General features: G+C 43.8%; 1 protein-coding gene across 2 annotated transcripts in view; it reads left to right on the forward strand.

Moving 5' to 3' along the window:
* Positions 1–12,511, forward strand: part of AIFM1 (apoptosis inducing factor mitochondria associated 1) — a 33,516-nt gene that overhangs the window by 18,374 nt on the left and 2,631 nt on the right. For both annotated transcript variants that reach the window (XM_049872136.1, XM_049872135.1), the window contains exons 7-13: positions 4,745–4,829; positions 5,711–5,787; positions 6,720–6,828; positions 7,922–8,029; positions 8,341–8,429; positions 8,889–9,029; positions 10,836–10,978. In XM_049872136.1, the coding sequence (XP_049728093.1) occupies positions 4,745–4,829; positions 5,711–5,787; positions 6,720–6,828; positions 7,922–8,029; positions 8,341–8,429; positions 8,889–9,029; positions 10,836–10,978 (752 nt within the window). The remainder of the gene's footprint in view (positions 1–4,744; positions 4,830–5,710; positions 5,788–6,719; positions 6,829–7,921; positions 8,030–8,340; positions 8,430–8,888; positions 9,030–10,835; positions 10,979–12,511) is intronic.

Here is a 12,511-nt window from a genome sequence, read left to right on the forward strand (position 1 = left end):
ACAATAAAATAATCCAGGCATAGCTCAGCATCAAGAATATTATTAGAAGTTACAAAGGTGAGTGCCCAAGTAATGGGGCACTTACTGGAGGGCATTTGTGGGGTCCAGGAGGGTTGTGTCTCGTTGTGTTATGTATTGTTTTTGTTAGTGGGAGGTACTAGAGTGTGTTTGTAAACTAACGGTAATGTTCCACTTGAGAAAGAGGGGTTATCTGAAGGAGCAATACACAGAGTAGATGGGATCCAGAGTGCACGTGGATAGATTGGCCTTTGAGAGGGACAGGCCCACTTCTTCCCCTGTAAGAGGACATTAGGCAGAGAAGATGCATATAGGTTGGTGGATTACCTGATAATGAGATGTTGTGTGTTAAGTATCCCCTATGTGTAAATAACTCATAGGCCCACCTTTTAGGGGCTAAGAGTATTGGGCAGAAATACGAACAGTTAATCATGAAACATAGATGTGTAGTAAGAAATAGATGCACAGTGTATCATGGCAATAAATGGGAAGAATGCCCAGCTTCCAGGAGGAGGAAGTCTTATAGAATGAGAAGTCTTACAGAATGAGGAGGTATGCGGCAGACTAGAGAGCAGTGAAGAGCATTCAAGTCAAAAAGTACAGCAATGCAGAGGTACAAGAGGATGAAAAAACATGTTTAGTGGCAGGAAATGCAAGCACCTAGGTACTGATGGAGCAGAAAATATCCGGGAGGCAGTGGCAAGGATGAAACTGGGAAGTTATGCAGGGACCTGGTCATGGAGAGCTTTGATTGTCGTGTGAAAGAGCTTGAGCTCCCATAGGCATTGGGCAGCTGTTGAGTTTTAGGCAAGGATGTAAACAGATTGAATTTAAATTATCACTCCGTTGACTGTGAAGGAGCCCTAGTGGTGCAGTGTTTTAAGCACTCGGCTGCTAACCGAAAGGCTGGCAGTTCAAACCCACCAGCCACTCCGTGGGAGAAAGATGTGGCAGTCGGCTCCCATAAAGATCACAGCCTTTTAAACCCTATGGGGCAGTTTTACTTTGTCGTACAGAGTCGCTATGAGTTGTACTTGACTCCACGACAGTGGGTTATTGGCTGTGAGGAGGATGGATGTCAGGGGCACAAAACTTGAGAGAGACCATTTCAAAGGCTATTGTCCTAGTCCAGGCCAAAGCTGATGAGAGCCCGGGTTAGGATAGTAATGGAGTAATGATGATGGTGACGATGATGCTGATGGAAGTAAGAGCTAACATAGTGCCCGTTCCAATCTTGTAGGTGTGGTTATTAAATGCTTTACGTGTATGATTTTATCCTCACAATAATCTTACGAAGTAGGTACTTTTATTATTCCCATTTTATAAATAAGAATTTGGGATTAAAGAGCAATTAAATAACTTGCCCAAGATCACACAGCTAATAAGTTGTGGAGACAGAATTTGAGCCCAGATCTGTCTGGCTTTAGAACTGGAACCCAGACATGCTGATTCCAGAGCCCAAATTCTTTTTTTTTTTAATAATTTTTATTGTGCTTTAAGTGAAAATTTAGAAATCAAGCCAGTCTCTCACACAAAAACCCACACACAACTTGCTACATACTCCTAGTTAAGTAACTGGGAGTCCCCACCATGAGACGGCCTGCTCTCTCCCTCCACTCTCTCTTTTCATGTCCATTTTGTCAGCTTCTAACCCTCCCCCACCCTCTCATCTCCCCTCCAGGCAGGAGATGCCAACGTTGTCTCAAGTGTCCACCCGAACCAAGTAGCTCATGTCTCACCAGCATCCCTCTCCAACCCATTGTCCAGCCCAATCCATGTCTGACGAGCTGGCTTCGGGAATGGTTCCTGTCCTGGGCCAACAGAAGGTCTGGGGGCCATGACCACCGGGGCCCTTCCAGTCTCAGACCATTAAGTCTGGTCTTTTTATGAGAATTTGGGGCCAAACTCTTTAATAGCATCACTGTATTGCTTCATGATCAAAAGGTGATAACGTGTGGGGAATGGACCTGAAGCATGCTTAGGAGGCAGGCTTAACAGGGCTGGGTGATTGATTGAAGGTGGAAGATGAGGGAGAAGGAGGAGACAAGGGTGGCATTCTGATTTCTAGTTTGTGTATCTGGATGAGTGGTGGTATACCACTAACTGAGAAAGATACTAGAAGAGGAAGAGCTAGTTAAGAGGGAAGGTAAAGTTCAGTTTTGGACTACTAACTTTGAAGTGGACTATCTGCATGGAGATGTCTTATGGGTACGTGGATATATGACTGCGATGTTCAGGGGAAGGGTCTGAACTAGAAATTGTAGTTGTTCTGTTGAGTCAATTCCGACTCAGAGCAACCCTATAGAACAGAGTAGAACTGCCCCATAGGGTTTCCTAGGTCATAGTCTTTCTGAGAGCAGACTGCCAGGCCTTTTCTCCTGGGCAGTTGCTGGTGGGTTTGAACCACTGACCTTTTGGTTAGCAGCCAGGTGCTTAACCATTGTGCCACCAGGGCTCCTTTGAACTAGAGATAGAGCTTTGAAAATCATCTGTGTGTGAGTAGGAGTTGAAACCATGAGAGTGGATGAGTCTCCCAGGGAGAAGTTACGTTGTGAGAAGAGGAGTGAGAAAAGGATCCAACCCTGGAGAACTCCAACTTTTAGGAGGCAGGCTTAAGAAGAAGAGCCCATAAAGGAGACAAGGAAGGAAAGAAAGAAAGAGAAATCAGGAAAACCCAGAAGAGAGTGATGTCCCAGAAGCCAAGGTTTTAGAGGTTTCAAGAAGAAGGTTATGGTCCACACACAGTGACTGCAGCGGAGGAATCTGGTAAGAAAAGTATGGTCAGATGTCCCATCAGACGTGGTGGTTCAGATATCATCATGAAGCTAGAAAAGAAGAATAAAATACTCTTTCAAAAAGTTTAAATGAGAAAAGGAAGATGATAGTAGTTGGATAAAAGCTTGAGGAGAACATAGACTCAAAGGTGGGACTTCTAGGCTGGGCCAGACTTAAGCATGTTAATGGGCTGAGGGGGTAAGATGTCAGGAGAGAGAGAGGATGGGGAGTGAGGGGGTGACTGATAGAGCAGGTTCTGGGAGAAAAAGGAAGGGATGGGAGTCAGACACAAATGGGAGGGTTGCCCATAAGAGAAAGGATAACCCGCATCCCAGAAGCTGGAAGACATGAAGTAAAGATGGAAATCCGTAAGTTTTTATTCGGGGGTTGAGGGGATGGGAACCCTTAAGAGAAACTGAGGTAGAGTGAATCTAATGGTTTCACTTGTTTTCACAATAAAATAGATGCAAGGTGGTTGTCTGAGAGTGAGAAGTGTCGGGGTTGAGTGGTGGGATTGGACTGGAGAGGGACAAATTGCAGGAGGCTAAAGCAGCAGCTCAGTGTCAGGTCTCAGTTTCTTTGCCACGGGCTCTGGAAAGCTACCCAACCTGATGAGATTGGGCACACATGTCATATGTTCCTAGAGCAGCCTGCATTGTCCCATCTTACCATTTGTGATTATTGTTAGTGCTTGTTATTGTTGTGTGCCGAGCTGTTTTGACTAATAGTCACCCTATAGGACAGAGTAGAGCTGCCCCATAGGGTTTTTCAAGGCTGTAATCTTTACGAAGCAAACTGCCACATCTTTCTGCTGCAGAGCGGCTGGTGGGTTCAAACCGCCGACCTTTTGGTTAGCAGCCAGGTGCTTAACCACTGCAGCACCAGGGCTCATTGTTAGTGCTTGTTAAGTTGTCTGTCTTGGCTACTAGACCCTGAAAGTCAGGGAGGTTGTCTGTCTTTGTCATCAGTGTTACCCCCTGCACTTAATACAGCGGTTGGCACATAGTAGGTGCTTACTAAATATTTCTTGAATGAATGGTTCACAGCTAGTAAGTAGTGGAATACGAGACCAAAAGGGCAACATTCGGCCAAAAGTAAAGATGAGAAGGCAAGAAGGGATAGGAAAACCAGACAAAAGGAAACAGGGAGCCCAAGGTGAAAATGGGGAGAGTGCTGGCACAATGTCACGGAACATTTCGTGTACAATTTGTTGAATGGGAAACTAATTTGCTCTGTAAACTTTCACCTACAGCACAATAAAATATATTTTTTAATTATCTAAAAACAAACAAACAAAAAAATCAGTAGTGGAGCAGAGACTGGAACCCTGATCTCTCTATTTCCAAATCTGAAACTCCAACTATCAGAAGGAGCAGAGTGCAAGGGAATTAAGGTTACTGGGAAGAGAACCGAGTGGATGATCTACCATTGGCCCAGGTTAGTTGGGAAGGAACAGCCAGCCAGTGGCCAATAAACTAAGAAAAAATTGAGAGCAAGTATAGGTGAGAGTGAGACTGAGAGAAAGCTGAAAGAATAGAAAATTGTGATCAAAGAGTGGGATATTTGAGGTTTTAGAAGTAGTATTTTAGAACGTAAGATTCTGGGTGTGGCTCAGAGCAAAAGTGTGAGCCAGGTTCCAAGTCTCTAGTGAATGGGGGGAGTTTGTGTTCAAAACACTTCCATAGCAAATGTCTCTTCAAAACTGAGGCCCAGGGGTTGGGGGAACGTAGGGAGTGATTGTTCATGGGTACAAGGTTTCTTTCTGAGGAAACGAAAATGCCCTGGTATTAGATAGTGATGATGGTTACCCAATGTAGTGAATACACTAAAAACCACCAAATTGTACCCTTTAAATTGATGGATTTTATGTTGTATGAATTAATAGCTGAATAAAAATTATTTTTTTAAAAGCCAGCTCATTTCTCTCTCTTTTTTGGTATGACTTTACCAGGTGGTACAGCTGGATGTGAGAGACAACATGGTGAAACTTAATGATGGCTCTCAAATAACCTATGAAAAGTGCTTGATTGCAACAGGTGAGCATTTCTGGAAATGGCTTTCTTCCCTGATACAGCTCTTTCATATTTTAGAGTCAGACCTTCTCTATAGAAGGCATTACTTAACTGCAAGAAAACCAAAGCCCAGACTCTGACATGGGTATGTTCTCTCAGTGCAAAGCCTGGCTTTACAGATGGCCCATCCTAGATCAACAACCCTTCTGACTTATCCTTGCTGTTCCTTCCAGTGAAGGCATGGATGTGTATTGAAGAAGGTTGCCTTTTTTCTCCCCCTGCTTAGCCCAGTGCCCTGAAAGTGATATAGCCTATGGTTTCATTGACAGTTTCAATCAGAAATCAGGATAGCAGACTTAAAAAAAAAAAAAACAGTTGCCATTGAGTTGATTTCTGACTCATGGTGACCCCATATGTGTCAGAGTAGAACCATGCTCTGTAGGGTTTTCAATGGCTAGTTCTTTTGGAAGTAAATTGCCAGGCCTTTCTTCCAAGGTGCCTCTGGGTAAGTTTGAACCGCCAAACTTTCAGTTAGTAGCTGAGTGCTTAACCATTTGTACCATCCAGGGGCTCCTAGGAGACTAAAGCAGTTTCTTAAACAGAACTTATGGTATCTGGTCAGTGCTTAAGAGAAACTAGAAGTGAGGCCTGTTGGCTATCAATGGGAAGGATGGGCCCCTTGAAGAGGGACTCTCCAATCTGCTTCTCAAAGGAAATTGATAAAAGCCTGCTCTGCAGCAGCGAGGAGAAGGAAAACAAGCCGTCACATCCTGTTGATGCTACCGTGGCACTAGCAGGGAGCACATACCAGAGCCCTAGACGAAGGCAGCTCCCCCTCTGACGGGTGCCTGTTTGGGCCAGCTTCTGCTCATTGGGCTAAAGGGTTTTCCTCCTCTTAATTCCAGGAGGCACTCCAAGAAATCTGTCCGCCATTGATAGGGCTGGAGCAGAGGTGAAGAGTAGAACAACGCTGTTCAGAAAGGTAATTGTCTGCTTTAGTGTTTTCACTGTGTTGTTTTTGAAGAGGTAGTATAATCTTGTGGTCCCCAAATACCCACCTGGGATTTGGGAGATCCAGGTTCTATTTATGGCTCTCCTACAGACTTGTTCTCTGGCCTTCAGCAAGTCACTTCCCCTCTCTGCACCTCAAATACCTCACTCAAGTGTTTTAAGCTCCTAGGCGAAAAATACACGTAGCATTTTTATTTGCTCGCTGTGGCTCCTTTCACTTGCCCTTCCATAGTTGTTTTTTCCTGATGCATTTCATTCATTGGAGCTCCTTCTAGCCTCTTGGCATTTTTCATTGCAAGTGCTATTCTAGAGACTTTGAGGAGAAAAGTTAGGTACCTAAGTGAAAAGGGAAGAGGAGTTTTGCTTCTTAACACCGTTCTTTGCTTATAAAACAAAACTGCTGTAACTCTGCAGCCACCGTTGTGGGTATTTGATAAGATTTGTTCTTGATAAAACAGGATTTCTCAACCTTGGCCCTATTGACATTTTGGGTCAGATAATTCGTTGCTGTGGGGCCTGCCCTGTGCATTGTAGGATATTTAGCAGCATCCCTGGCCTCTACTCACTAGATACCAGTAGCACTACCGCCCCCCACCCCTGTCATGACAACCAAAAATGTCTTCAGACATTGACAAATGTCCCCTGGGCGGAAAGGTGGGGAGAAGTGGGGGCACAAAACCACCACCAGTTGAGAAGCACTATTGAGAGAAGGGATGTTACAAATAACAGTGGAGAAAGAAACTGACAGTAATAATGTAGAGGCCATAATCAAAAAACTTTATACAAGGAGAAGATTTTATCTGCAGATTCCTCTTGTCAAAGATTTAGAGGGAAATATTTCCTGGAATTATTATCCTGTGCCCCTTTGGGAAATCACTGAGCTAAACTGGTGTGACCCTGCAGATTGGAGACTTTAGAACCTTGGAGAAGATCTCACGAGAAGTCAAGTCGATTACGATTATTGGTGGGGGCTTCCTTGGTAGCGAACTGGCCTGTGCTCTTGGCAGAAAGGGTGAGTATTGGGGAGCAACTTCTGTTGTCTATCTCTAGTCTTACATCACATGCTCTTTGGTGGGCGCTCACAGATTCCAGAGATGGATTTGCCAGGATCTGTAGAAAGTGTTTAAGGCTTATATGGTGAAAAGCTAAGCACTGAAATTAGTTCCAGTGTGGGGATCCCTTAGTGACTGAAAAGATGTCATCTCAGCAACTTGGCAGAGGTGATTTCTTCCTTCCTTCGAGCCTCTAGGACAGGGTTCCTTAGAAATAAAATATTAAGTGACTTACTAAGATGGTAAAGGCACTGTAGACTGCAGAAAAATGTATCTTTTAACTGTTGCTCCCTGTAAAAAGCCCAAAACTTCCTTCCAGATACATGATGGTTCTCAGCTTGACAGATCTGTGAGTTCAAGTTTGACTGTTTTTGTGGCAACCATTTTCCTTTTTTTTTTCCTTCTAAGTAATTTTTTTGTTGTTGCTAAAAATATATACAGCAGAACATACACCAATTCAACAGTTTCTGCATGTACAATTCAGTGACATTGATTACCTTCTTCAAGTTGTTCACCCATTCTTGCCCTCCTTTTTCGAGTCGTTCCTCCATTAACATCAATTCACTGCCCCCTAAGCTTCTTAACTAACTTTTCGAGTTGCTGTTGTCAGTTTGATCCCATGTGGGTAGTTCTTTAAAAGAGCACAATGCTCAGGGCAGACATTCTTTACTAATTGAGCCAAACTGTTGGCAGCCATTTTTTTTCTCATGGTATTTTTCAGCTCTGTGAAACCAGGGCATTTTCTCACATCTCCTACCATTCAGAGGCCCCAAAGCACTTGCGTAAGCCTGAAGTGACCACATGGTGTAAGTGCACTGAGCTCACAGTCTGTAGTCTAATCCAGGGACAGCAGTTCTGGCACTTGTATTTGCCTTACGAATGAACTCTAGCACCAAGGCCTTTTGCCCCAGTGCCCCACAAATGGGAGCTCTGGCCTGGATTGCAGCTTTGCCCTATGTTTAGTCAATGGCTGCCGACTGCTGCTTGACTTCTCCTGTCTTTCTGGGCTTGGCTTTTGCCTCTTGCTATACCTACTCTGTTTCTTCTTTGCAGCTCAAGCCTTGGGCACAGAAGTGATTCAGCTCTTCCCTGAGAAAGGAAACATGGGAAAGATCCTCCCTGAATACCTCAGCAACTGGACCATGGAAAAAGTCAGACGAGGTAGAGAGTCTTTTTCATAGGATGCCACTCTCTTTCCTCTGAGTTAGGCTTAAGCTATATCACCCAGCCAAACAAATGTTTCCACCCTTCTCTAGTCAGCCAGGTTTATGTAGGGGTTCTGAATCAGAGGCACCGAACTCTCTATAAAGTGCTAAAAAAATGAACTGTGGGTTTAGGTTCTTACAGCCCTTCAAGGTTGCCCGCATCCTGATGGTTCTTGGTTTTACAATGGGATGCCTCTTGTCAGAGGCCTACTTTCCACAGAGGTGGTAGGCTGACAGGCTGAGGCTCAGGTCTGTTTACCTTTACAGAGGGGGTTAAGGTGATGCCCAATGCAATTGTGCAATCAGTTGGAGTCAGCGGTGGCAAGTTACTCATCAAGCTGAAAGACGGCAGGAAGGTAAAGAGGGGAAGAGAGGCTGCCAGGATACCTTCCAGCTCTTCTCTCCCCTACTCTCATTCTTTCTCCTTCATTTGATACCAGTAGATTAGTTTTCTTGGCACCTGTCATTAACCTGTCATAGTTTTCAGAATTAACTGCCTCTCCTTTAAAATAGAGAATGACAAGAGCCTGAGTAGTTACCTGTTAAAGCACTTCCCTTGGCCCCTTCCTATCTGTGGCACAGATTTTTAAGTTCTTACTAGGGCGCCAGATTTCTCTTCAGATGATACGGGGTGTGTGTGTGTGTGGAGGGGGGACCTCTATGAAACAGAGTGTAAAATCTGTTTACCAGAGGTAAATTAACCAATCATTTTTTCTAAAGCCCCGATTCTTAATGATGTGATGTGCACTTGTTAACGTCCACAGATGTAAGTGGAAATTGTGGTGACTGACTGAATTATTTCTTTTTTCCCCCAGGTAGAAACTGACCACATAGTGACAGCTGTGGGCCTGGAGCCCAATGTTGAATTGGCCAAGACTGGTGGGCTGGAAATAGACTCAGATTTTGGTGGCTTCCGGGTAAATGCAGAGCTACAGGCACGCTCTAACATCTGGGTGGTAAGTGTGAACAAGCCTGCCCAGTGGTGTACTGAAGCTCATCCACAGCTTAACCAAATAGGGGAAAAGTGTTTGGAGGCTGAGGGTGGAGAATAAAAACCTGTGGACTGCTTGATTTGCAACGTCAGGTATGGCCGCACGCTGGAAGCTAGTGGAAAATGAAGTGAACAGCATGAGTGCCTCCAGGAGTAGAGCCCTTCCGGTTGTAGTCTGGTGGGCAGCAGCCATCAGCGTAACCCCTGGCAGGCACGCGCACGGCATTCAGACTGACCCTGCCTTTCCCTTTGTGCCAGCGTGAGTCCAGGGAATGGAGGATGAAGCAATTTTATAACATATTCCCTAGAAAGGAAAAGTACTCCGTTTCCATTTTCCTTTAGTACTATTTTTAGTTGTTTTTTAAAATCTATTATGACACAAACAAGACTACAGTAGGTAGGAACTGTGAGGTAATTTCCCCCATTGTTAGATCGTTACAAGTGTATTGTGTTTGCGATTAAATACATAGGAACATTGGAGGGGGTTTTTTTCCTTTAAAGCTTCTTTTTTAAGATAAAGTGTACTGGATTTTTTTTAACCTGTTATAAATGTAATACACGCTCAATATAGGAGACACAGACAAAAAAAAGAGAAAGGGGGAAAACCACCTGCAGCAACCGTGAATATTTTGGTGTATTTCCTTCCCTTCGTTTTCCTGTGCATAAGTTTTCTCCTTTGTTTTACATGGTTCTGGTGAGCATGCTATATATAAACATTTGTATTTGGCTTTTTTTTTCACTTAACATCATAATGTATTTCCCACATTGCTTCAGACTCTGCAAGCAGTTCAGCGACTGGATGATACTCCATCAAGTGGATTTCATAGTTTAGTTTACTGTTGCTCACTTGTTGGATTTTTTTTTTCAGGGGAGTTTAAATAGCCACAAAGATGAACAAAGGGTTAGAGATCTCAAATACCACATCCTTCATGAAGCTGGCCCTGTTCACCCTGACCTGGGGGTTCTCTCGCTCTGTGTTTGAAACACTCGGCTTACTTAATCTGTACCTCTCACGTTGCACAGTGCTTTTTTCCATTACACTTGTAGTTAAGAGCAATACTGTTATCTTTCTCTGCTGGGTTATGCACTCCTTATAGGCGAAGACCATGTCAGTTCATCTCTGCAATCTATAGTGCTTTGTCCATAATAAGTACTCAGTAAATATTTGAATGAGTGAATGAATGCTGAGTAACAAAAAAAAAACTTTCCTTGAAAAAGGCTTATGGTGAGAGGCAGTCACATCTAAAAATTGGTCTTCACAGAATACAAGAGAATATTCAGCACATCAAAGATCCTGTCTCTGATAAGGACAGAATGAGAAGAAATAGGCTTAAGCTGAAACATAGATTTATGTTAGCTTTGTGGAAGCATAAAATAAATTAAAAAAAATAGAATCTCAACTGTTTTTGATAGTTTAGGTATTTTTCTAGACTGTAGATGATACCAAGCCAAACTCACTGGTGTAGAATCAGTTCCAACTCATAGCGACCATGTAGCATAAAGAACTGCCCCAAAGGGCTTCCAAGGCTGTAAGTCTTTAGGAAGCAGACTGCCACAGCTTTCTCCCATGGAGCAACTGGTGGATTTGAACCGCCTACTTTTCAGTTAGCAGTCAAGCACTGTAACCACTGCATCACCAGGGTTCCTCAGGTCATGGATAGAAAACATGAATTAGTTAACATCGCAAGGGTTCTTTGAGCCCCCCAAAATTCTGTTGTGTCTTTAACTTGCTTTTTTCTTTCGTGTTCATGTTCTGTGTTTATTTCCAAAGGCGGGAGACGCTGCATGCTTCTACGATATAAAGTTGGGTAGAAGGCGTGTAGAGCACCACGATCACGCTGTCGTGAGCGGAAGATTGGCTGGAGAAAATATGACTGGCGCTGCTAAGCCATACTGGCATCAGTCAATGTTCTGGTAATACTTGTGTTCCTTGGGGGCTCAATTGGCTAGAACCCAGAACTAATAGGAACAGGATAATGGTTTGGTTTCCTTGTGGGCCAGTTAGCTTCATACAGAGGGAAAAAAATTCCAGCTCAGGTCCATGCATTCTAACCCTGAGTGGCCACCCAGTGAAAAGCGTCATATTTGGCATGAGATAGACCAAATGAATGAATGGAGATGGCATCAGCTCTTCCTGGAAAAATAACTGAGAGTGTGACCTACAGTAGGTGGCACCAGAGTGTCCTCATAGGTATAGACACTAGTGTATTTTATTTTGTTCTGTGCTGCTAACCCTGATGAGCCCAACATACTGTGAGAAAAAAAAGACAGCCCATTCACCTGTAACCTTAAAATCAGGACTTCACAGTCAGGCACATAGAGGCAGTTCTTTGGATAAAGAAAGACCCGCAGTGGACATTCCTGAGCAGTGGGGCTGGTCTCAGTTGACTCTTTTTCATTTTGTTGATTTGAAAGATGGGCTACATAAAAAAAAATTCAAGGTTTCAGAAGCCTCTAAGCTGTTCCTGTTAGAGAAGTTTTTGGCTGATGGGAGTACATTTTAAGAAGATCACATACGGTTTTATGAGTGGGCACAACAGATGAATTTCAGGGTCAACTCATGTAAGATAATGCAGTTAGGAAAAATAGTCCATAACTATACAATTATCAGGTACAGCCCAGGGACAGAATCCAAGGAGTCATTGAAGACTGTTCCCTGAAGACACTAGTCCAGTGAGCTACTGTGTCCAGGAAGATAACACTGTAGATACTAGAAACAAAGCAGCTAAAGTGTCCTTGATTTTTATAAAACCATGGTGTGTCTGTGCCCGAAATATTCCATGAGGTTCCTAGCACATTATAAAGGCATGATGACAATAGGAAAAGTTCCCAAGAAGAACAGTGAAAATGACCAAGTGGATGAATGTACCTCTTTATAAGAAAGCATTGCAGTCTTGAAAAATGAAAGCTTAGATGAAATACTGTCGGTTAATGAAACCATAAAACACCTCAAATTCTGGATTCTATAAATATGGGGCACTCTCTAAAGCTTCAAAAAGGTGGTTTCAGGACAAAAAGGACAAGTTAAAGGTAGGTAAACCCAAACCTGTTGCCATCAAGTTGATTCCGACTCATAGCAACCCTATAGGACAGAGTAGAACTGCCCCAAAGGGTTTCCAAGGAGCACCTGGTGGATTCCAACTGCCAACCTTTTGGTAGCACCCGTAGCTCTTAACCGCTACGCCACCGGGGTTTCCAGAATGAAGATACCAAAAACCCAAGGCCAAACCCAGTGCCGTCGAGTCGATTCTGACTCGTAGCGACCCTATAGGACGGAGTAGTACTGCCCCATAGAGTTTCCAGGGAGCACCTGGCGGATTTGAACTGCTGACCCTTTGGTTAGCAGCCGTAGCACTTAACCACTACGCCACCAGGGTTTCCCCAGAAGAAAGGTAAAAGCGTGGAACTCATCACTCAGCAAATGTGGTATGAGGTAAAAGGATAAGT

This window comes from Elephas maximus, chromosome X (genome assembly GCF_024166365.1).
Source record: "Elephas maximus indicus isolate mEleMax1 chromosome X, mEleMax1 primary haplotype, whole genome shotgun sequence".
NCBI classification, from domain to species: Eukaryota; Metazoa; Chordata; class Mammalia; order Proboscidea; family Elephantidae; genus Elephas; species Elephas maximus.